At 50.3% G+C, this 21,036-nt stretch overlaps 1 protein-coding gene across 2 annotated transcripts in view; it reads left to right on the top strand.

Moving 5' to 3' along the window:
* The window catches only part of rigi (RNA sensor RIG-I), a 148,745-nt gene that overhangs the window by 55,251 nt on the left and 72,458 nt on the right, over positions 1 to 21,036 (top strand). The window contains exons 1-2 of one of the 2 annotated variants that reach the window (XM_085992739.1): positions 6,070 to 6,195; positions 6,431 to 6,719. In XM_085992739.1, the coding sequence (XP_085848865.1) occupies positions 6,614 to 6,719 (106 nt within the window). In that variant the 5' untranslated portion in view covers positions 6,070 to 6,195; positions 6,431 to 6,613. Of the gene's footprint in view, positions 1 to 6,069; positions 6,196 to 6,430; positions 6,720 to 21,036 lie in introns of those variants that run through there. The other variant, XM_085992729.1, reaches the window with a different exon arrangement.

The following is a 21,036-nucleotide window of genomic DNA, read 5'->3' as shown; positions in this document are numbered from 1 at the left end:
TCAAATGTCAAGTAAAAGCTCCCACCTTAGAGATATTTTCCCTCAGCCACAAGCTCTTCCTCACTGCAATTCCACAACAGATTCACCATGCTGCAAGTTTTTATACGTTTCCATCCAGTCGGACCTCATTAGAGTCAGAGTCATAATGGCACAGAAGGAGGCCATTCGGCCCATCGAGTCCGTGTCGGCTCTCTAGAGCAATCCAGTCAGTCCCATTCCCCCGCTCTATCCCCGTAACCCTGCAAGTTTATTTCCCTCAAGTGCCTATCCAGTCTACCCTTGAAAACATTGAGTGTCTCCACTTCCACCATTTCCGTTGGCAGCGAATTCCAGATCATCACCACTCGCTGCGTAAAAAAGTTTTCCTCACATCCCCCCTGTATCTCTTGCCCAAAACCTTAAATCTGTGTCCCCTAGTCTTTGTAACGTCAACTAGTGGGAACAGCCTTTCCCCATCTAGCCTATCCAAACCCGTCATAATCTTTAATACCTCTATCAAATCACCCCTCAACCTCCTTTGCTCTAATGAAAACAAATCCAGCTTCTCCAACCTGTCCTTGTAGCTAAGATCCTCCATCCCCGGAACCATTCTGGTAAATCTCCTCTGCATCCTCTCAAGGGTCTTCACATCCTTCCTAAAGTGTGGTGACCAGAACTGGATGCAATACTCCAGTTGTGGCCTAACCGGCGCTTTATAAAGGGTCAGCATAACTTCTCTACCTCTCTCACCATTGACGGATCGCTTCTGTCATGTCTACTTCACCTGCCATCTATTCCACAGCAGGGGTGCCCTTCTCATCTTAGTCCTCGGAATCCCACCACGATCAGCCCCAACACCAGCAGCACCAACAACAACACCAACCTTCTTCACAATGAACTGATGCTGCACAGGACAGAGGGCATCAGCACCTGAGCATATTGCTGCCCGGGAGGCCAAGGATGGCCTCACCATGGCCAGATTAACTTCACTTGACGCTGTACCCCCTGGCTGCCACTTGATGTGCCAGGTTGGCACCACCCCACAGCAACACCATAAAGCATCCCTACAATGCCCAAACCATTCCTTTCACACTCATCACCATTTGGTGGGGGGTAGTAACCATTATGTCTCACCATTCACTGCAACTCACTAAACCACTTCCAAAGGTGCACACAAATCTGCCCAAGAACGCAAAGTGTTGAAAATAAAGGTTTCAATGTTTGACAGCACATTAACAGAAACTTTACATGAACATTACATAAAATACCCAAGTGCCTACCATTGTGTGTTAGTTGGTATGATTGCACTAGGATGAGGGTGAGTGTGCGGGGTGGCTAGTGAGATGGGGATGTGATAATATAGAGGGATGGGTGGAGGTGCAAGGTAGTTGGTGTGAGAAGGACGTGCAGGAGTAGGGTAGAAAAGGCAGAGTGATGGGGATGTGATGAGAGGCACAGCAGGATGAGGTTGAGTGTGGCTTTGTACTAACATTTTGTGATCTACTGAGATCATTGAAACGTTTGCGGCACTGCACCCAGGTTCTCCTGACCACATCCCTGCTTGTGCCCTCCTCTGCAATGTGCAACCAGGCTGTGTTGATCTCCTGGGGAGGTCTCCACCCATTGGAAGTGAAGAGGACCTCCCTGCGTGCTGTGACTCCCTCCATAAACATATGGAGGGAGTCATGGGAGAGCCTGGGTGCAGCCCTGTGCCTTTGTGCAGTGATTGTCGGTGTTTGCAGCACTTAAATACTGTAGAACACTAACAGCACAAATGTCAAACTAAAGTTGGCCATGGTCCCTTTAAGGAAACCGGCTGATGACACGTCATCAAATTACATCACCAGACCCGCTTCCTCTTATTGGCCGGGAAACGCACTGGGCAGGCTTAACCAGTCCCATTTAAGGGAAATTCATTTCAGAGGCCGGGATGGAGCCAGCTGCAGGGTCAGGACCCACTGAGGCTAGCAAAATCGCGGCCCATGATTCTATGGATTCAAATTCCCATGGGAATCTCATGTGGGGAATAGAAAAATTCATGTTAGTGTACCGCGCAGCGCTCTGGAGGTCCCGCACAGCCGGATCATTGGCTTTTAAAGGGAAAAACCACGCATACACGGAATTTTGAATGGGCAGTGTGGCCCAAAAAGAATTGGAGAGAACATTGAATTGAAGTCACATTTCTGATAAGACATTTGGGATAAGACATCGTGATGGGGCAGTGTATAAAGGTTTCTCCTGAATTCAACTGTGCAAAAACATGAGCTGGATGTACTTAACCCATTGCCTTCATAAGCAGGAAAATTCACCAAAAATGTTTCAAGATTAAGTGGAGATATTTAATCAGGTGGCTTAAGGAAAATTATTTCCAGTTGGATTACAGATCAGTAGCAAAGGCATTGAAGTATGTTACACAAACTTGTCACTATATTTATACGCAGATTGTGGTTAATCAGTGTTTTCTCTTTGCATAGATTGCATAACAACAGGATACAGCTAGAGACAGTTATAATATGACAGTTTTCCACAATTGATCCTGAGGTTGTCTGAGGTGCAGAGACTTGGAAATATTATACTGGGATACCAACAGACAAATATCCTGTAGCCTAAAACATTCTGCAGTGGTTTGAGTCATCATGCAATGATTAACACTACATATTTAACTTTATACAGTGATCCAAAGTCCAGTGTTATTCCTCGTTTTTACCATTTCCTGCTCTACTGATCTTTAGCAAAGGTTATAAAAGACACTTATGTTCAGAGTTGAAGTTTGGATGTAGCACACTTCATTATGTTCAGCATTTGCAACATACATCTATTATGTCTGTGAATGATTGAGACACGGACAGCAGGAGTTGAACAAAACAAGTCTTTACTGATGGAAGTCAATAATGAAACTGAAAACAACAGAGGCTCACTAGCGCCTTTTATACAGGGGTGGTCACTGCCGGTACTGCAGTCTGAGACCAGTTATTCTCTTAAAGGTACATACACAACAACATCTATTTAATATTAAAATTGCAAAGGCAGCATTTAAATACGAGTTTAAGTTTTTGGCTGGTGGGAGTGCCTATGGAGTGGGGCGTGATGCCAAGGAAAATTGTGGGACGAGGGGGCTGCTGTTTGTGGGGTACTCAGGGTTGGAACGCAGCAACGGGCTGAGAGCACTCAATGGGAGGTTGGGACTGTGCAGCCTTAGGAGGTTGAAGTTTGTGACAAGTGGGGTGGGGTCTGTGGGCAAGCCAAGAGGGTATTGGAGGCATTAGAATGTGTGATGAAGGTGGAAGCAGATTCAATATTAACTTTCAAAAGGGAATTGGATGCTGACTTAAAAAAGAAACATTTTCAGGGCTGTGGAACTAATTGATAGGTCTTTCAGAGAGCCAGCACAGGCAAAATGGGCTGAACGGCCTCCTTTTGTGCTGTATGATTCTGAGTGGGGTACAAATACTGGAGTAGGTAGGTGCACAATGAGGGGAATGGATTACTGGGAGTACTGAGATAGAGGATGGTAAGCACTGGGTTGTGAGATGGGCAGCAGTCCAGGACACACACCCAGACCACAAGTTATAGGTCTCTGTCCAGATGTGTGAAGATTGCGCAAGCACTGGCCGAGAGCACAACAAAGGTACCACGACAGAATCGAGAGATAATGAGAGAAGCAGAAGCATTAGGCAGTGGCGTAGAGATGTCACAGCTCAAGAGGGTTTTGATGAAACTTTAGTTGGGAAGCAGGCCAGAAGTGCTGATGGAGCACAATTAAAGTTGGCTGCATATAGTGACACAATAAGTCCGGCCAGAATGGAGATGATTGGTTAATTTCCCCCTGGAGACCACGCTGCTGTAAATGATTGTGATTGATTTTATGCACATGTATTGTGTAACTATCCCCCACTCACTGCATTTTGCTGGAGAACTCAGCAATTTAATAATAATTCATTATCAGGCAAATAGATGCATTTAAGGCGAAGCTAGATAAACACATGAAGTAGAAAGGAATAGAAGGATATGTTGATAGGGTAAGTTGAAGTAGAGTAGAAGGAGGCTCGAGTGGAGCATAAATACCGGCATGGACCAATTGGGCCGAATGGCCTGTTTCTGTGCTGTACATTCTGTCATCCTGCTATACTTGGGAGACTCTATTTGCTGTAATTTGGGTCATGAGTTCAGAGACTCTGTTTGCTGTAGTTTGGGTGATGAGTTTGGAGACTCTGCTGTAGTTTGGATCATGATTTCGGAGATTGTCAAGTCCCCCCAGCCTGTCCCATATAATTGTGATGTCTACAATACATACATTCCCCACCCATATAATCTGGGAGAGGTAGAAAAACAGATTAAAAACCCCAGGCCAATTAGGGAGAAAAAAAATCTAGAAAATTCCTTTGGCGATCCAAATTGTGAAGGCTGTTTAAGAAAGCATATGGGATCTTTGACTTTATAAACAGAGGCATGGAGTACAAAAGCAAGGAAGTTATGCTAAAGCTTTATAAAGCACTGGTTAGGCCTCAGCTGGAGTATTGTGTCCAATTTTGGGCTCCGCACTTTAGGAAGGATATCAAGGCCTTGGAGAGGCGCAGAAGAGGTTTACTAGAATGGTACCAGGGATGAGGGGGTGTGGAGAAACTAGAGAAGCTGGGATTATTCTCCTTAGAGCAGAGAAGGTTAAGGGAAAATTTTATGAGGTGTTCAAAATCTTGAAGGGTTTTGATGAGAGTAAATAGGGAGAAACTGTTTCCATTGGCTGAAGAGTTCGGTAACCAGAGGATACAAATTTAAGGTAATTGGCAAAAGAGCCAGAGGGGAGATGAGAATTTTTTTTACACAGTGAGTTATTCTGATCTGGGATGCACTGCCTGAAAGGGTGGTGGAAGCAGATTCAATAGTAACTTTCAGAAGGGAAATACTTGAAGGGGAGATAATTGCTGGGCTATGGAGAAAGATCAGAGGGAGTGGAACTAATCGGATAGCTCTTTCAAAGAGCCGGCACAAGCACGATGAGCCGAATGGCCCTCTTCTGTGCTGTAAGTTCTATGATCCTATGCAAGAGACCACTCTGGCCCTGATTAATGTTATATGGTACCTGCCTCTTGTACAAGGTGACCTCCACCCCAGCCAGAAATAGGTCCAGCTCTCGCTCGCTCTCTCACACTCCATCGCTCACTCACCTCTCAGTAAGCCCGAATGAACTCGGGCAGGGCAGGTACGACACTAAGCATTGTGGCGAGCAAGGCAGCCTTGGGAAGTACTTGGGCACCCCCCCCCAAACAAGCCAGTGAACAAGTGGAGGGCAGTAAACCACTCTGGAGGGCAGGTGAGCAGGAAGGACAGGAACCACTTGGCGCTAGAAAACAGGCAGGCCTGGAAACACTTGGGGTGAATGGCCGAACAGTTAGACTGGGTAGCATTTTTGGGCAGCAACAAGGTGGTGAGCTGGGAGGTATCGGAGGTATTCGGGTGGGGAAGCGGGTAGTTGGGCCAGCAAGTGGGGCTGGGAAACACTCTGATGGGCAGTAAACCAAGGAACAACAACTTGCATTTGTATAGCGCCTTTATTGTCGTGAAACACCCCAAGGTGCGTCACAGGAGCGTTGTTAGACAGAATTTGACACCGAGCCACATGAGATATTAGGACAGGTGACCAAAAGCTTGGTTAAAGAGGTAGGTTTTAAGGAGCGTCTTAAAGAGAGCTAGATAGGCGGAGAGGCTTAGGGAGGGAATTCCAGAGCTTAAGTCCAATGCAGCAAACGGCACGACCGTCAATGGCGAGGGCGCGAAGGAAATCGGGGATGCGCAAGAGGCCAGAATTGGAAGAGCGCAGAGATCTTGGAGGGTTGTAGGGCTGGAGGATGTTACAGAGATAAGGATGGACGAGGCCGTGGAAGGATTTGAAAACAAAGATGAGATTTTTTTTTAATCGAGCTGTTGCTGGGCCGGGAGCCAATGTAGGTCGATGAGCACAGGGGGTGATGGGTGAATGAGACTTGCTTGGCGAGACTTAGGATTCAGGTGCTGAGAGAAGACAGACAAGCAAGCAACCAGACTGGGCAGTCCTTGGGCGGGCGGGCGGGCGGGTGGGGCAGCAGGCAGACTGGGCTCTGATCCCTTCTACCAAGAACTTTATTTTAGTCCTTGAGCATAAGAGCAGATCTGGCAGGCTTGTATTGGTTCAAATAAGCAGACACACAAATGAAAACACCAGCATCTGACAATTAAATGGTGAGTGGGGGTGAGGAGGAAATGAAAGCAGATAGAAAGTAAGAAAGAAATCGAAACCGATAATCAGTATGAACAACAACGGAAAGAAGATGCAAAACAATTGTGCTGGTGACATCCTGATCAACGACACAAACATGGAAATCCATGATTGTTAATGACAAGTTGACTTTAGGTTTCTTACTATCCAAAGGGAAAAGTTGATGTGTAATAAGTGTTAAGTTTCTATTTCCCACAGATGCTCGTTTCGGTGCCACCTGATTTTCTGGAAATTGCGCTGTGTAGGCGGAGTCCCGTTCAGATATAAAAACAATCGTGAGGCAGATTCGCTCTGGGAGAAGGCGGAAGAGGAGAAGATTTCGCAGCATCGCACAGGCAACGGTCGACATTTTGTAAAAAAATTAATACAAGGAGATTCAGAATGACTGAACTCGACAAAAAAAATTTAAAGCTCTATGGAGATTACATAACCAAAATCCTGTGCCCTACTTATATTCAAGGATTCCTTAAAAGTTTCTTTTCGCCAGGTATGCGAAGTTACTGCTTTCTGATTTTATTTATAAATGAATGAATACAAGGTGTTGTAACTTTGCTCAGGCGACTTTAACCTGACCCCGCCCGTCGAGAAACAGTCGATTCCCCGCGCGCGCGCGTAGTACCAGTGCGGCCGGCAGTGAGAGGGGGGGAGGGGGCAGGGAGAGAGAGGGGGCAGGGAGAGAGAGGGGGGGGGGGCAGGGAGAGAGAGGGGGGGAGGGGGCAGGGGGGGAGGGGGCAGGGGGAGAGAGAGGGGGGCAGGGAGAGAGAGGGGGGCAGGGGGAGAGAGGGGGGAGGGGAGAGGGGGCAGGGGGAGAGGGGGCAGGGGGAGAGGGGGGGAGGGGGCAGGGAGAGAGAGGGGGGGAGGGGGCAGGGAGAGAGAGGGGGGGAGGGGGCAGGGAGAGAGAGGGGGCAGGGAGAGAGAGGGGGGGAGGGGGCAGGGAGAGAGAGAGGGGGGGGAGGGGGCAGGGAGAGAGAGGGGGGGAGGGGGCAGGGAGAGAGAGGGGAGGGGGCAGGGAGAGAGAGGGGGGAGGGGGCAGGGAGAGAGAGGGGGGAGGGGGCAGAGAGAGAGGGGGGAGGGGGCAGCGAGAGAGGGTGGGAGGAGAGGGCAGCGAGAGAGGGGGAGGAGAGGGCAGAGAGAGAGAGGGGGAGGAGAGGGCAGAGAGAGAGAGAGAGGGGGAGGAGAGGGCAGAGAGAGAGGGGGAGGAGAGGGCAGAGAGAGAGGGGGGAGGAGAGGGCAGAGAGGGGGGGGAGAGGGCAGAGAGGGGGAGGAGAGGGCAGAGAGAGGGGGAGGAGAGGGCAGAGAGAGAGAGGGGGAGGAGAGGGCAGAGAGAGAGGGGGAGGAGAGGGCAGAGAGAGAGGGGGAGGAGAGGGCAGAGAGAGAGAGGGGGAGGAGAGGGCAGAGAGAGAGGGAGGAGAGGGCAGAGAGAGAGAGGGGGAGGAGAGGGCAGAGAGAGAGGGGGAGGAGGAGGCAGAGAGGGGGCAGAGAGAAGAGGGAGGAGCAGAGAGAGAAGAGGGAGGGGCAGAGAGAGAGAGGGGGGGCAGAGAGAAGGGATGGGGCAGAGGCAGAGAGGGGAGGGGCAGAGAGGGGAAGGAGGGGGCAGAGAGGGGGAGGGGCAGAGGCAGAGAGGGGGACAGAGAGACGGGGTTAGGGGGGGCAGAGAGAGAGGGGGGAGGGGCAGAGAGAGAGGGGGGAGAGTGAGGGGGGGAGGGGGCAGAGAGAGGGGGGAGGAGGGGGCAGAGGGGGGAGGAGGTGGCAGAGAGGGGGGGGAGGAGGGGGGCAGAGAGGGGGGGGGAGGAGGGGGCAGAGAGAGAGGTGGAGGGGGCAGAGAGAGAGGGAGGAGGGGGCAGAGAGGGAGGAGGGGGCAGAGGCAGAGAGAGGGGAGGGGCAGAGGCAGAGAGAGAGGGGGGCGGCAGAGGGGGCAGAGAGAAAGGGGGGAGGGGCAGAGCGAGAGGGGGGAGGGGCAGAGAGGGGGAGGAGGGGGCAGAGAGAGGGGAGGAGGGGGCAGAGAAGGGGAGGGGGCAGAGAGAGGGGGAGGGGGCAGAGAGAGGGGAGGGGGGGGCAGAGAGGCGGGAGGAACTCGGGGGAGGAGGTCAGGAACTGGGAGATTAAAGGGGAGGGGGTCTAGCGCTGCGCGCACCGGGTCCCTGCTGGACCACCAGGGAGTGGGGTGCCAGGAAAACAGCCCAGCACTCAAGGGGAGTGCCGGGCTGAGCGATCGCAGCCGACACCCTGAAGAAAAAAAGAGGAAAGGGGCAGGTGCTGGCAGTCGTCCAAAAAAAATGGGTGCCCGACACCTGCCCTTTAAGTAGCGTCGCCACGGCTGCAAAAACGCCACCCTGACCCTGTCGGACATGTCGTCCGGCAATAGGTCAGGGTTGGGGGGGCGCAACCTAAGGTTGCGGGCGGGGCGCTGTGCACGGCGATGACGTCATCACCGGCAGCACGGGGCACTACTGGCTACTGCCGGTGCTAACCTCCCGCTGAATTTCATGGGAGGCGTTAGCTGCGCCACGCCCGGGCGCTAGGTACTTTGTGCCCTGTTAGTGCCCCGAGGGCGTGCGTCGGGAGAGTCCCGTCTTCTCTTTGCACTAATTGGCCGGGGAACCCTGGTTGAGAAAGCCTGCAAACGCACTTCAGTGGCTGGGCAGTCCTGGCTATCACACGGCCCGCCAATCACACGACTGCCATTCCACAGCTGCCTACCTCGAGTCAGCGTTCCCGGCGCGAAGCTTCAGTATGTCGCGGGAGCACAAGCGCAGCCCGTTTATTTAACTGCGCGGCCAAATCAAGGGTGCTGCGCGGCCGTGCATGCGCGTAGCTTAGGGCGAACAGTGATCAGCAACCGAGTACATTGCTGCCCGGGAGGCCAGGGATGGCCTCATCATGGCCAGATTTATTTAAATTTACGCTGTACACCCATATGGCTGCCACATGATGTGCCAGCTTGGCTCCACCCCTCACCAACACCATAAACCATCCCTAATTGCCCATGAAAAGGTGGTGGTGCGCCGCCTTCTTGAACCACTGCAGTCCGTGGAGTGAAGGTACTCTCACCGTGCTGTTAGGGAGGGAGTTCCAGAACACCTGACCCTTCATCGAGACTGAAAAAGCACAGGAAATGAAACAGATTAAAAGGCCAGTTTGGGGGCTGGGAAATGGGGATGAAAGAACAAAAGAGAAGTGAAGAGACATTAAGAGGTATTCAAAACGAGATGAGATGGTGATAGGACTAGTGGAGAGACAAAAGGCGGCTCTAGATTAGGTGTGAAATGCGCTGGCAGAATGAGAGACAGCTGCCATGTGGGAGAGAAAAAAAGGGGGGAGGGGCCAAAACAAAGGTGTGGGTAAAAAATATATGTAAAAATGTAATAGGGGCCGAGGTTGTTGAGTCTGTGTGTCCCAGTTACGTTTAGGATCAATCACTGGACACAGACAACAAGAATAACTTTTAACAGGTCTTTACTATTCGGAGGTCAGGGCTGAACTGCCCAGCAAATCCTTACACAACACTTGTATACCGGTGTGGTCACCACCGGTATTGCAGTATACAGCAGCCAAGAGAAAGTAGTACATCTCTTAAAGTAGTTCTCTTAAGGTGGAACAGGTTACATACAACACAATCCTCCCTTTTTAGCTTAACAGTTATATCCCCATTTAACATAACATAATAACATATATACAACTTCATGCAAAACAGTTCAAAGATTCAGTCTCTGAGGAGGCCTCCTGATTCGAGTTGGATAACGCCTTTCAGGGGTCTCTGATTCTCGTTGGGGTGACTCATCTAGTTGGTCTCTTATGGATTGGACATCATCATCAGGTACATTCACTTCTGAGGTAGATGCTTCAGGTTCACTAACTTCTTCCACGGTTGTCTCTACCGTAACCATGGGTTCGACCCTTGTTCTCGATTCTACCAGTTGGTCAGCATGACGCCGTATTACATTTTCACCAACATCTACCGTGTACATCAGGGGTCCTTGTCTGGCCCGAATTGTTCCAGATTGCCATTTCTCGTTTTTATAATCCCGGGCTAACACTGGTTGTCCTATTTCGAAACTCCGAGTGGTCTTGTTATTTATATGCTGGAACTGTTTGTTTTCAACTTCCCTCCGCACATTTGGTTTTAACAAGTCCAACCTGGACCGCAACCTCCTGTTATAGAACATCATGGCAGGACTTTGGTTTGTCACTGCATGGGTGGCATTTCGATATGCCAGTAGGAATTTGTCCACCTTGTGTTGTAGTGGAATCTGATCTTCGCTCATGGCCTTTATCGCTTTTTTGAACGTTTGTACAAATCTCTCGGCCAACCCGTTTGTAGCCGGATGATATGTGGCAGAGGTATAATGTTTCACCCCATTCTTCTTCATGAAACTCTGGAATTCTTCTGACACGAACTGCGGTCCGTTGTCTGAACATATTTGTTCTGGCAATCCATTTCTTGCAAATATCGTTCTTAACACCGCGATCGTCTTTTCCGAGGTAGTGGTAGTCATCTTAATCACTTCTGGCCATTTAGAATGTGCGTCCACCGCAATTAAAAACATGGAGTCCATGAAAGGACCAGCAAAGTCAATATGTACACGTTGCCATGGGGTTGAAGGCCATTCCCATGGATGCAGCGGTGCAATCGGAGGTGCATTTTGCACTTTTTGGCACCCTGAGCAGCTTTTCGTCAGCTCCTCTATCTGTTGGTCGATACCCGGCCACCACACATAAGCCCTAGCAAGGCTTTTCATCTTGACTCCCCCCAGATGACCTTCATGCAGTTCCTTTAGAACTCTCTTAACAGGAGGAATAATCACCCTTGTTCCATACATCAATGTTCCTTGACAGACGGACAGCTGTTCTCGACTTGCTGAGAATGCCGGTAAGTCATAGAGTCATAGAGTTTTACAGCACAGAAAGAGGCCCTTCGGCCCATCGTGTCCGCGCCGCCCATCCACTCCTGTCCTGTCTAATCCCATTTTCCAGCATTTGGTCCATAGCCTTGTATGCAATGGCATTTCAAGTGCTCATCCAAATGCTTCTTGAATGTTGTGAGGGTTCCTGCCTCTACCACCCTTTCAGGCAGTGAGTTCCAGATTCCAACCACCCTCTGGGTGAAAAAGTTCCTCCTCAAATCCCCTCTAAATCTCCTGCCCCTTACCCTGAATATATGCCCCCTTGTTATTGACCCCCCTACTAAGGGGAAAAGTTCCTCTTTATCTACCCTATCTATGCCCCTCATCATTTTGTACACCTCAATCAGGTCCCCCCTCAGCCTTCTTTGCTCCAAGGAAAACAACCCCAGCCTGTTTAGTCTTTCTTCATAGCTGAGGCGCTCCATCCCAGGTAACATCCTGGTGAATCTTCTCTGCACCCTCTCCAAAGCAATCACATCCTTCCTATAGTGAGGCGACCAGAACTGCACACAGTACTCCAGCTGTGGCCTCACCAGCGTTTTGTACAGCTCCATCATAATCTCCCTGCTCTTATATTCTATGCCTCAGCTAATGAAGGCAAGTATCCCATATGCCTTTTTAACCACCTTATCTACCTGTTCCGCTGCCTTCAGAGATCTATGTACATGTACACCAAGGTCCCTCTGACCCTCTGTACTTCCTAGGGTCCTACCACTCATTGTGTATTCCCTTGCCTTATTTGTCCGTCCAAAATGCATCACCTCGCACTTTTCCGGGTTAAATTCCATTTGCCACTTTTCCGCCCATCTGACCAAACCGTTTATATCGTCCTGTAGCCTGAGGCTTTCCTCCTCGCAATTTACCACCCCACCAATTTTCGTGTCATCTGCGAACTTACTGATCATACCTTTTACATTCTCATCCAAATCATTTATGTAGATCACAAACAACAAGGGACCCAGCACCGATCCCTGAGGTACCCCACTGGACACAGGCTTCCAGTCACAAAAGCATCCTTCGACCATCACCCTCTGCCTCCTGCCACTCAGCCAGTTTAGGATCCAACGCGCCAAGGCACCCTGGATCCCATGGGCTCTTACCTTCTTGACCAGTCTCCTATGCGGGACTTTGTCAAAAGCTTTACTGAAGTCCATGTAAACCACATCCACAGCATTTCCCTCATCCACCCCCCTAGTCACCCCCTCGAAAAATTCAATCAGATTTGTCAGACATGATTTACCCTTGACAAAGCCATGCTGACTATCCCCGATTAATCCTTGCCTCTCCAAGTGGAGACTAATTTTGTCCCTCAGAATTTTTTCCAATAATTTCCCTACCACAGATGTTAGGCTCACTGGCCTGTAATTCCCTGGTTTATCCCTGCTACCCTTCTTGTATAGTGGTACTACATTAGCTGTTCTCCAGTCCTCTGGTACATCCCCTGTGGCCAGAGAGGTTCTGAAAATTTGTGTCAGAGCCCCTGCAATCTCCTCCTTTGCCTCCCACAGCAGCCTGGGATACATCTCGTCCGGGCCTGGGGATTTATCCACTTTTTGGCCTGCTAAAACCGCTAGCACCTCCTCCCTCTCGATGCTAATATGTTCAAGTATGTCACAGTCCCCTTGCCCGATTTCTATGTCTGCATCGTCTCTCTCCATAGTGAACACAGATGCAAAAAATTCATTTAAAACCCCGCCTACATCATCTGGCTCTACACACAGATTGCCACTTTGGTCCCTAATGGGCCCTACCCTTTCCCTGGTTATCCTCTTGCCCTTAATATACTTATAAAACATCTTAGGATTTTCCTTTATTTTGCTCGCCAGTGTTATTTCATGGCCCCTCCTCGCCCTCCTAATTTCTTTTTTAAGTATGCCCCTGCACTTTTTATACTCCTCTAGGGCTTCTTCCGTCTTTAGTCTTTTGTAACTGCCAAAAGCCCCCCTTTTATTTCTAATGCATTTTTGTATATCCCTTGTCATCCAAGGTTCCCTTTGCTTGTTGGTCCCACCCTTGACCTTTACAGGAACATGTTGGCGTTGTACTCTCTCTATTTCCCTTCTGAAAGTCTCCCACTGTCTTGATGTGGATTTTCCTATAAGTAGCTGCTCCCAGTCCACTTTGGCCAGATCCTGCCTTATCATATTAAAATCGGCCTTCCCCCAATTTAGAACCCTTATTTCCGGGCCGTCTTTGTCTTTTTCCATGACCACCTTAAATCTCACCGAATTATGGTCACTATCGCCAAAATGCTCTCCTACTGACACTTCCACCACTTGCCCGGCTACATTCCCCAGAATTAGGTCCAGTATCGCCCCCTCTCTTGTAGGACTTTCTACATGTTGGCTCAAAAAGCTCTCCTGGATGCACTTTAAGAATTCTGCACCCTCTAAGCCTTTCACACTCTGACTATCCGACTAACTGGATCACCATGTGCTGGCCATCCCTTCACTGTCACTTCGTAGACCCTGGACAGTGTCGGGTCGTTCCTGGTTTCTCTTTCAATACTTGCATTGGTGACTGGTAAACATTCGATGATGGTCGAGTGAAATAACTCAACAGGGTCAACCGTCGGTGCCTCCTCCTCTGTAGGTAGTGGCAGGCGCGACAGCCCATCAGCATTACCATGCTGCTTTGTACCTTTGAATTCTATCTGATATTGATGTGCCCCTAGGAAAAGGGACCATCTCTGGAGTCTCTGTGCTGTCATCACCGAAACACCCTTCTTAGGGTTAAAAATGGATACCAACGGCTGGTGGTCTGTCAGAAGCGTAAACTTTTGGCCCTGCAGGTAATGATTAAACTTCTTTACTCCCCACACAAGGCTGAGAGCCTCCCTATCTATCTGAGCATAGTTGCGCTCAGCGGAGGTCAATGATCTGGATGCGAACGCAACTGGCCTCTCCTGGCCATTTGGCAACTTGTGTGAGAGTACTGCCCCAATACCATATGGAGAAGCATCACAAGCCAAACGAATAGGTAGCGTTGGGTTGAAGTGAGCCAACACTTCCTCTGAGGTGATCAATGCCTTGCTTTCGCGAAAGGCCCTCTTACAGTCCTCGCTCCACTTCCATGGTACTCCCTTCTGCAAAAGAGCGTTCAGCGGGTGCAGCACCGTGGATAAATTTGGCAGAAACTTATGGTAATAGTTAATCAACCCTAGAAACGACCTCAATTGGGATACATTATCCGGAGCGGGAGCCTTCACAACAGCTTCGATCTTGTCAGGAGACTTATGAAGCCCCTCCTGGTCAATGACATGACCACAGTACGAGATCCGCTTCTGAAAGAATTCACATTTCTGGTGATTAACTCGAAGACCATATTCTTTCAATCTGGTGAGCACCAGTTCCAAGTTTGCAAGGTGTTCCTCGTCATCATCTCCTGTAATCAGAATATCGTCCAGGTAACATTGTGTGCCTGGAATTCCCTGTAATACCTGCTCCATGGCCCTCTGCCAAATTGCCGGAGCCGATGCCACTCCAAAAACCAGTCTATTATACCGGTACAAGCCTCTATGCGTGTTGATCGTGAGATACTGGCGTGACTCTTCCTCAACTTCCATCTGTAAGTACGCCTGCGCCAGGTCTATCTTGGTGAAGTGTTTCCCGCCAGACAACGAAGCGAAGATATCCTCAATCCGCGGAAGCGGATACTGCACCGTGTGAAGCACCGGATTAACAGTGATCTTGAAATCTCCACAGATGCGAACCTTCCCCGGTTCCCCCGGCTTGTTGCTCGATGAACGCTTCATGACGGGAACAATGGGCGTGGCCCACTCACTCCAGTCTACCTTAGACAGTACTCCTGAGCGTTCTAGCCCTTCCAGCTCAGCTTCCACAGCAGGTTGTATTGCATAAGGTACCGGTCTGGCTTTGAAAAATTTCGGGTTTGCATGTTCTTCAACCTTGATGTTTGCCGTAATTCCTCTGTGTTCCCAGTCCCTGTTGGAACACCTCTTTAGCATCGTCCAATATTCTGGACAATCGTTTAGGTTTGACATCTTTTGTACCGGAATCTACCGTTAGTGCTTTTAAGGAATGCCAGTCCATACTCATTTTCCTAATCCACTCCCATCCCAGTAGTGGTGGACCTCCCTCAGGTAGCACATATAAGTCCATTCCTCGGCTTTCTTTGCCCTTGTGGACCACCTTTACCTCTATCTTCCCGATGGGGTATACTCTTTGACCCGTGTATGTTTTCAATACAATCTCCGTATCCCGTAGGGGAATATGTGGGAATAACCTTTTGTAATCTTTCTTATTCATGACCGTCAATGCCGATCCAGTGTCCAATTCCATCTTCACTTGGACTCCTGCTATCTGAAGTGTGACCCAAATTGTTTGGAGGTCTGCTTCCTTACCAACATTGTGTACTCTTAGACTACCCAGTTCATTACTGCTGGAGTCTGAATCTGACTTCTGTTCGTTCGAACTGTTCTCTGTCACCTTGTGTACCTTTCTGTACTTTTCCTGCGGTGACTTTTTGTTGCTGGTCTTCTTTCCTGACCGGCATACTTTAGCTATGTGACCAAGCCTGCCACATTTTCTGCATTCCTGATTTTTGAACCAGCACTGGTTCTGATCGTGCGTTGTCTTTCCACAACGATAACATTTTACTGTACTCAAGACCATTTGATTGGTGCTGAGTTCCGGTGACCGTAGCTGCATTTCCGCAGTGCCTCTCGCTGCGGCTTCGTGCGATGCTGCAATAGTGACAGCTTTATCAAGCGTAAGCTCATTCTCCTCAAGCAGTCGCTTTTGTGTTCCTTCTTTTAACAATCCACACACAAATTTATCTCTCAGCGGATCTGCTAGTCCTGTTCCAAACTTACAGTACTTTTGCTAGCTTACGCAGTTCAATTAAAAATTCAACGTTGCTTTCGTCTTTCAGCTGCGCTCTTCTGTAAAATTTAAATCGTTCCGCTATCATCAGCGGCGTGGGGTTTAAATGATCTTTCAGGACAGTAACAATATTCGTGAAAGTCTGATCCGCCGGTTTATTTGGTGATAGAAGGTGCTTCAATAGCCCGTATGTTTTCGCACCCATTGAGCTTAATAAGGTTCGTGCTTTCTCATCATTTGGTACCTTATTTGCTTTACAATACACTTCCATGCGTTCTACATACGTGGTCCAATCTTCGATATCGCTATCAAAGGTATTAATGCTCCCATGTTTAGGCATCCTTGCAATTTTTTTTTTTTAATTTTCCTTTTTCTCAAAATGGCGGCTTCCCGCGCTTGTCTTCTTCCCCCGCCTACTAAAATGGCGGCTTCCCGCGCTTGGCGGTCTTTCCCGCGCTCGTCTTCTTCCCCCGCCGACTACAATGGCGGATTCCCGCGTTTGCCTTCTTCCCCCGCTGGCTGCAATGGCGATTGCCTTGCTGCTGCCGTTCTCGCCTCCCCAGCGGTTCTCACTCCCCGACACTGCTTTGCCTCGCAGCCCCGCTTGCAGCCCGGTCCTTTACACCAGCTGCGTTTGAATTCTCCGCGGCTCTCGTGCCTTAAGCTTCTCAACTCCCCGACGCTGCTTTGCCTTGCAGCCCGGTCCTGTACACCGGCTGCGTTTGAGTTCTCAGCGGCTCTCGAGCCTTAAGCTGCCCCAGTCGCTGCGCCTCTCGGCCTCGATTGCAGCCCGGCCCTTTCTACCGGCCGTGGTCGAGCTCTCCGCCCTTATTCCTCCGTTTTCCCTCCCCTACTCCACAGCCAACGCGGCCGACTTTCTGCTCGTGTCGCTGATCGGCTTACCCACCACCGTGGTAGAAGGGATGATCACTGCCTGTCGCTGATGGAGGGCTTCGTGGTCAGAATTCTTTTTCTTTTTAACCCGGGTTCTCGATGCCTCCCATGCGATGGTGCTCAGCAGGATGATGAGGGCGGATGCCTCTTCTCGACGCCCATTCTGAGGACGAAGCTGCCTTGGATGTAAAACTGCCGCAGGGTAAGATCGGACTCGTCGCCACTGTTGAGTCTGTGTGTCCCAGTTATGTTTAGGATCAATCACTGGACACAGACAACAAGAATAACTTTTAACAGGTCTTTACTATTCGGAGGTCAGGGCTGAACTGCCCAGCAAATCCTTACACAACACTTATATACCGGTGTGGTCACCACCGGTATTACAGTATACAGCAGCCAAGAGAAAGTAGTACATCTCTTAAAGTAGTTCTCTTAAGGTGGAACAGGTTACATACACCACAGAGGTTATGATCTGAAATTGTTGAACTCGATATTGAGTCCGGAAGGCTGTAAAGTGCCTAATCGGAAGATGAGATGCTGTTCCTCGAGCTTACGCTGGGTTTCTCTGGAACAATGCAAGAGCCCGAGTATGGTGAGGTCTGAGTGGGAATGGGGCGGTGAATTAAAATGACAGGCGACCGGAAGCTCGGGGTCACCCTTACAGACTGAACGGAGGTGTTCCGCAAAGCGGTCACCCAATCTGTGTTTGGTCTCCCCAATGTAGAGGAGACCACGTCGTGAGCAGCGAATACAGTATACTAGATTGCAAGAAGTACAAGTAAATCGCTGTTTCACCTGGAAGGGGTGTTTGGGGCCCTGGACAGTGGGAAGGGGGGAGGTATAAGGGCAGGTGTCGCATCTCCTGCGCTTGCACGGGAAGGTGCATGGGGAAGGGGTGCTGGGGGTGATAGAGGAGTGGACTAGGGTGTCTCGGAGGGAACAGTCCCTACGAAATGCTGAAAGGGGAGGGGAAGATGCGTTTGGTGGTGGGATCATGTTGGAGGTGGCGGAAATGGCGGAGGATGATCCGTTGAATGTGGAGGCTGGTGGGGTGAAAGGTGAGGACAAGGGGAACCCTATCGTGGTTCCGGGAGGGAGGGGCAGGGGGGAAGGGCAGAAGTGCGGGAGATAGAACGGACATGGTCGAGGGCCGTGTCAACCACGGTAGAGGGGAATCCTCGGTTGAGGAAAAAGGAAGACATGTCAGAAGCACTGGTATGGAAGGTGGCATCGTCGGAGCAAATGCGGCGGAGACAGAGAAACTGGGAGAATGGAATAGAGTCCTTACAGGAGGCCGGGTGGGAGGAAGTGTAGTCCAGGTAGCTGTGGGAGTCAGTGGGCTTGTAGTGAATGTTGGTCAATATCCTATCCCCAGAGATGGAGACGGAGAAGTCGAGGAAGGGAAGGAAAGAGTCAGAGATGGACCATGTGAAGGTGAGGGAAGGGTGGAAATTGGAGGCAAAGTGAATGAAATTGTCTAGTTCAGGGCGAGAGCAGGAAACGGCACCGATACAGTCATCAATGTACCAGAAAAAGAGGTGAGGGAGGGGACCCGAGTAGGACTGGAACAAAGTGTTCCACATATCCCACGAAAAGGCAGGCATAGCTAGGACCCATGTGGGTACCCATAGCAACACCTTTGATTTGGAGGAAATGAGTGGAGTCAAAGGAGAAGTTGTTCAATGTGAGAACAAGTTCAGCCAGGCGGAGGAGGGTAGTGGTGGATCGGGACTGGTTGGGCCTCTGTTCAAGGAAGAAGCGGAGCGCCCTCAGGCCGTCCTGGCGGGGGAAGAAGGTGTAGAGGGATTGTACGTCCATGGTGAAAAGGAGGCGGTTGGGGCCAGGAAACTGGAAACTGTTAAAGTGGCGGAGGGCGTCAGAAGAGTCGCAGATGTAGGTGGGAAGAGACTGGACAAGGGGAGAAAAGATAGAGTCGAGATAGGAAGAGATAAGTTCCGTGGGGCAAGAACAGGCTGAAACGATGGGTCTACCAGGGCAGTCCTGTTTATGGATCTTGGGAAGGAGGTAGAAGCGGGCTGTGCGGGGTTGGGGAACTATGAGGTTGGTGGCCGCGGGGGGAAGATCTCCAGAGATGAGGTCAGTGACAGTCTTGGAAACAGTGGTTTGATGTTTGGTAGTGGGGTCATGGTCCAGGTGGAGGTAGGAGGAGGTGTCGGAGAGTTGGTGTTCAGCTTCTGCTAGGTAGAGGTCTGTACGCCAAACAGCAACAGCACCACCCTTGTCAGCGGGTTTAATGACAATGTCGGGGTTGGATCTGAGAGAATGGAGTGCTGCAAGTTCAGAGGGAAGTAGGTTGGAGTGAGTGAGGGGAGCAGAGAAATGGAGACGGCCGATGTCACGGCGGCAGTTAGCAATGAAAACATCTAGAGAGTGTAAGAGGCCAGGGGGAGGGGTCCAGGTAGGACGAGAATTCTGAAAGCAGGAGAAAGGGTCAGCCGAGCAGAGGGAAGACTCCTGGCCAGAGAAGTGGGCACGGAGACGAAGGCGGTGGAAAAAGAGCTCAACATCGTGCCGAGCTCAAAATTCATTGAGGTGAGGGCGTAAGGGGATGAAGCTCAGGCCTTTGCTGAGGACTGATCGTTCGGGGTCAGAGAGGGGAAGGTCAGAGGGGATAGTGAAAACGCGGCAGGGGGTGAGATTGGGAGAAGGGGGGTCAGAGGAAAGTGAAGGGGAAGAAGGTTCCGGAGGGGCGTTGGTGTTCAAGAGTTGATGAAGCTATCGGTAGAGATTGCGGGTTTGGGAGGTGCTGCCGAAGAAGCCTTGGTGAGTTGCTGCAGTGCATCTTGTAGGTGGTATACACTGCAGCCACGGTGCGCCGGTGGTGGAGGGAGTGAATGTTTAAGGTGATGGATGGGGTGCCAATTAAGCGGGCTGCTTTGTCCTGGATGGCATCGAGCTTAAATCTGAAATATAAACAGAAAATGCAGGGAATACTCAGCAGGTCAGGTAGCATCTGTGGAGAGAGAAACAGAGTTAACCGCCGGGATTTTACTAACCTCGGCGGGTCCATGGCGGGCGACCCACTGCTGGCTCCATTCCACAGTGTAGAATGAATTTTCCCTGATGGGGCTTGTTAAGCCCACCCAGCGCGTTTTCCGGCTGATTAGAGGAAGCGAGTTTAGTGACGTCATTTGATGACACGTCATCAGCCGGTTTCCTTAAAGGGACCATGGCTAACTTTAGTTTGACACTTGTGCTGTCAGTGTTCTGCAGCATTGAGGTACTGCAAACACTGACAATGACTGCACAAAGGCACACAGCTGCACCCAGGCTCTCCCAAGACTCCCTCCATATGCTTATGGAAGGATACACAGCACACAGGGAGGTCCTCTTCATTTCCAATGGGCGGAAGAGACCTCCCCAGGAGATCAACACTGCCTGGTTGCACATTGCACAGGAGGGCACAAGCAGGGATGTAGTCAGGAGGACCAGGGTGCAGTGCCACAAACGTTTCGATGATCTCAGTAGATCACGAAACGTTAGTACAAAGCCAAACTCAACCTCATCCTGCTGTGCCTCTCATCACATTCCCATCATTCTGCCTTCTCTACTCTTGCACACCCTTCTCAGACCAACTTACCTTGCACCTCCACCCATCCCTCTCTATCTACATTATCACATCCCCATCTCACGAGCCACCCCTCACACTCACCCTCATCCTAGTGCAATCATACCAACTAACAACACACAAGGGTAGGCACTTGGGTGTTTTATGCAATGTTCATATAAAGTTTCTGTCAATGTGCTGTCAAACATTGAAACCTTTATTTTCAACACTTTGCGTTCTTGGGCAGATTTGTGTGCACCTTTGGAAGTGGCTTAGTGAGTCGCAGTGAATGGTGAGACATAACGTTACCCCCCGCAATGGAGATGAGTGTGAAAGGAATGGCTTGGACATTGTAGGGATGCTTTATGGTGTTGGTGTGAGGTGATGCCAACCTGGTGTATCATGTGGCAGCCAGGGTATACAACGTCAAGTGAAGTAAATCTGGCCATGGTGAGGCCATCCCTGGCCTCCCGGGCAGCAATGTGATTGGGTGCTGATGCCTTGTGTCCTGTGCAGCATCAGGTGATTGCGGAGAAGGTTGATGGTGTTGCTGCTGGTGTGCCTGGTGGGATTCTGAGGACCAAGGTGAGAGAG

This window comes from Somniosus microcephalus, chromosome 1 (assembly GCF_052327205.1).
Source record: "Somniosus microcephalus isolate GS21.2 chromosome 1, FLI_Smic_1.0, whole genome shotgun sequence".
Taxonomy (NCBI): domain Eukaryota; kingdom Metazoa; phylum Chordata; class Chondrichthyes; order Squaliformes; family Somniosidae; genus Somniosus; species Somniosus microcephalus.
Note: the sequence above shows the minus strand (reverse complement) of the source record. Positions and strands in the feature narration are given on the sequence as shown.